Source organism: Nansenia antarctica (assembly GCF_963989245.1).
Source record: "Nansenia antarctica genome assembly, chromosome: 1".
Classification (NCBI taxonomy): Eukaryota; Metazoa; Chordata; class Actinopteri; order Argentiniformes; family Microstomatidae; genus Nansenia; species Nansenia antarctica.
This window is the reverse complement of record NC_137674.1, coordinates 50,020,690-50,023,801: the sequence shown is the minus strand read 5'-3', so window position 1 is coordinate 50,023,801 and position 3,112 is coordinate 50,020,690. Positions and strand designations below refer to the sequence as shown.

The 3,112-nt window shown below is 51.2% G+C and overlaps 2 protein-coding genes across 2 annotated transcripts in view; one reads left to right on the top strand and one right to left on the bottom strand.

Annotated features, from left to right (window-relative positions):
- The window catches only part of ppp2r3c (protein phosphatase 2, regulatory subunit B'', gamma), a gene marked incomplete at its 5' end in the record, with an annotated part of 3,076 nt that extends 2,108 nt beyond the window's left edge, over window positions 1–968 (bottom strand). The window contains one exon of the mRNA XM_080523763.1: window positions 902–968. Coding sequence (XP_080379889.1) covers window positions 902–968 — 67 coding nt within the window. The remainder of the gene's footprint in view (window positions 1–901) is intronic.
- Window positions 969–1,511: 543 nt separating this feature from the next.
- Window positions 1,512–3,112, top strand: part of prorp (protein only RNase P catalytic subunit) — a gene marked incomplete at both ends in the record, with an annotated part of 12,010 nt that continues 10,409 nt past the window's right edge. Inside the window, one exon of the mRNA XM_080523751.1 lies at window positions 1,512–2,494. Coding sequence (XP_080379877.1) covers window positions 1,512–2,494 — 983 coding nt within the window. The remainder of the gene's footprint in view (window positions 2,495–3,112) is intronic.

Genomic DNA, 3,112 nt, shown 5'->3' with positions numbered 1-3,112 from the left:
CTTACATGTAGACAAGGGGATACACAGTCAATCAACCTCCTGCTTCAGTGCAACAAGAATTGGGTTAACTACCGTAGTTCCTACATTAAGTAAGTGACTACAGGTGGTCAGAATCAGATACCTGGTTGAAAGTGAAATACTTTGAACATCAAGAAGACTCTGTTCCCCAGAACCCCCGAGGCCTCGTAGACTTCGAGGACACTCCCTCTCAGACACCAAATATTTACTACTTTTAATTTTTACAAGTAAACCAGTCTTGTTAGAGACCGTCAAAAATTGCAAAAGCGACTATATTGCAAGTCGCCGTTGCGGGGTATTGGGTAAAGTTTTCAACTAGCAATAATCGCGCCTCGGATAAACCTCATAGGCTACGATACTGCCACTGCGCAAAGATAACTTCCAGACGGCAACCGCTGACATGCCTTTCCGGTACATACAGTTTGGCGTGATGGGTTGGACCATATCAAGGTGGTGGAATGTGGAGTGTTATAACGGGAAACACAGTGCAGTTAGTAATTGTCTTTTTAAATCATTGTTTTGAACTTTTAAACTTTTAATGTAATACAATTGTACGGCGTCCCTTCTCGTCTGTACGAGGCCCGAGTGTGCCAATCAGAGCTCACGGCACTCTGAGTAACTCAGGCCTGTCTGCTGATTGGCACTGACAGATACAACACTAGTAGCAACTAGTTAACATTAGGTTAAAAATACGGGAGATTTACGGGAAAATATTTAAACATTTTATACGGGAGAATCCCGGGAAAAACGGGAGGGTTGACACGTATGATGCGAACATGCAATTTAAAAATGCATGATGATTTATTATTGCTGGTCAGATCTGAAGGGCTATCCAGGCTAGCCACACTAGCCAACAACACACTGAAACAGAGACATTCCTCACCTCTTTTGGCGGTTGCCAGTCGTCTTTTCAGAAGCTCCTTCCAGTGCACTGACTTATCGATTGACATTTTCACAGTTCAGATAAAATGCTAAAAAACTCAAACCGAACCGTTTTCTTGTGAAGTTGTCGGTCATCTATTAAGCAAAACATTCTGAACTCTGTCGCCATCCGCACATGACGATGACGTCACAACACGCGACCCTTCAAGCCGAGGAGGCATGTTACCCGTGTTGTGTTGTGTTGTGCTTTGGGTTGTGTCCGTAAGGTTTGTCACTTCAATCTGTCAGATTTCAGCTAGTTATATCACAGACCATGTCCGATCACATATGTGTGAGTCTCCTTTACAGGGCAACATAATAACACCGATGATGTTATCAGTTGTCAACTCATAGTGTGCGTGTATGTTAGTCAATGTCAACTGAAGTGTTCATCACAGAGAAGCTCTGTTGTTGCTGTCGTATTATAGGTTTCTACCACCACGTGTGTGGGAATTAGGATTACAACGTACAGAGTGCAATTCATACATTTGTATTTCCATAGCCAATGCTTTTGGTTTGATTGAGAGATGGGTTCAATCCTGATATCGAAGCCAGTCGTATGCCTGAGATACATGAATCCACTCTTCCATCCCAGAGCTGCTAGCTTGACTCCTCTGAAGAATGACGTCATTTCCCTGTTTAAAGTCAGTAAACGGCCCAATGCACGGCTTCTCTGCACAAAAGGAGAGAATAGGGGTGTTGGCAGTAACAGCAGAGAGGGCAGACACAGGGACTTCAGCCCCAGGGACAAACCCTTCTTCCCCAAGTCCGTGTTTGCAGCCGGGACAGCTAAAAGGACCACCGAGTTCCTCAAGAGGAAGGCAGGGGAGGAGACGTTCCCACAGGAGGAGGAGGAGGAGGAGGAGGAGCGGCGGGACCCCCACAACAGCAGCAGGAGACACAGTAAGAGGATGGAGACCCCTGACCGCCCCCTCACAGCCTCCGAGTGGTCTCGCCTCAGACACTCCTGCCCCAGCCCCGAGCGCTTCGACCTCCGGATGATGTCGTCGCTGCTGGCCGAGGGGGAGGGGGCGGAGCTGGACGTGGCCAAGTCCCTGCTGGCCTGGGTCGCCGTGGAGACGGGCACCCTGTCCTACGAGCTGCTGCTGCGCTACCTGACCCTGTGCGTGGGCGGCGGCCACCACGCCGAGGTGTTCGACCTCTACGACCTCATGCGCGGCCGCTTCCAGACCCTGGACACGGGGGCGTACAGCCTGATGATCAAGGGCTTCAGCCGGACAGAGCGCTGGAGGGAGAGCCTGGCCATGCTGGAGGAGGTCAACAGGGTCATCACCCCCAGCGCGCGTAACTACGGCGACGCCATCGCCGGGGCGGTGCATCACGGGGACGCGGCGGCGGCCTGGGCGTGTTACGACGAGGCCCTGGCCAAGGGCCTGGTCCCGCTGCAGGAGACGTGGCTGAGCCTGTTCCGGGGCGGGGTCGGGCGAGGTCGGTTGGACGAGGACAGGCTGCGGGGGGTCCTCCTCTACATGAGGGACAACCAGATCTACCCCCAGGAGCCGCTGGCCAGGGCCGTCACGGCCTGGTTTCAGAGGTGAGTTGATAATAATAATAATAATAATAATAATAATAATGATAATGATAATGATAATAATAATGATGATAATTATTTAAATGTTGGGAGGGTGTTGGCCTGTCTGATGTGGTTGGGGAGGGCGTTCCAGAGGGACGGCGCTGCGGAACGGAATGAGGAACGGTATCGAACGCGTGTTTGATATTGTTCGTTTATTCTTCGTTCGGTTACCGTTCGCTGATTTCTAACTCCTCCCCCGGCATGAATACACTCAACGTGCATCACATGCACACACACACACACACAGAGCATGTATGCCAGTAGCACTCCAGGTCTGTCTGCAGGTCTCTCTCGTTAAAGTGGGATACGGGTTTCATCTCAACGAGACTTCACCTGTAACGAACGGAGGTTCAAACGTACCTGTTTGTACCTGTTTGCGGCTCTACCTCCTGCGGCTGTGGCGCAGGAGGTAGAGCTGCCATCTAATGATCGCAAGGTTGGCAGATTGGAGGTTCGAGCCCCGGCTGGCCACATGTCGAAGTGTCCTTGGGCAAGACACTGAACCCCAAATTGCTCCCAGTGAGCGGGCCGGCCGGCGCCTTGCATGGCAGCTTGCCGCCATCGGTGTGTGAATGTGTG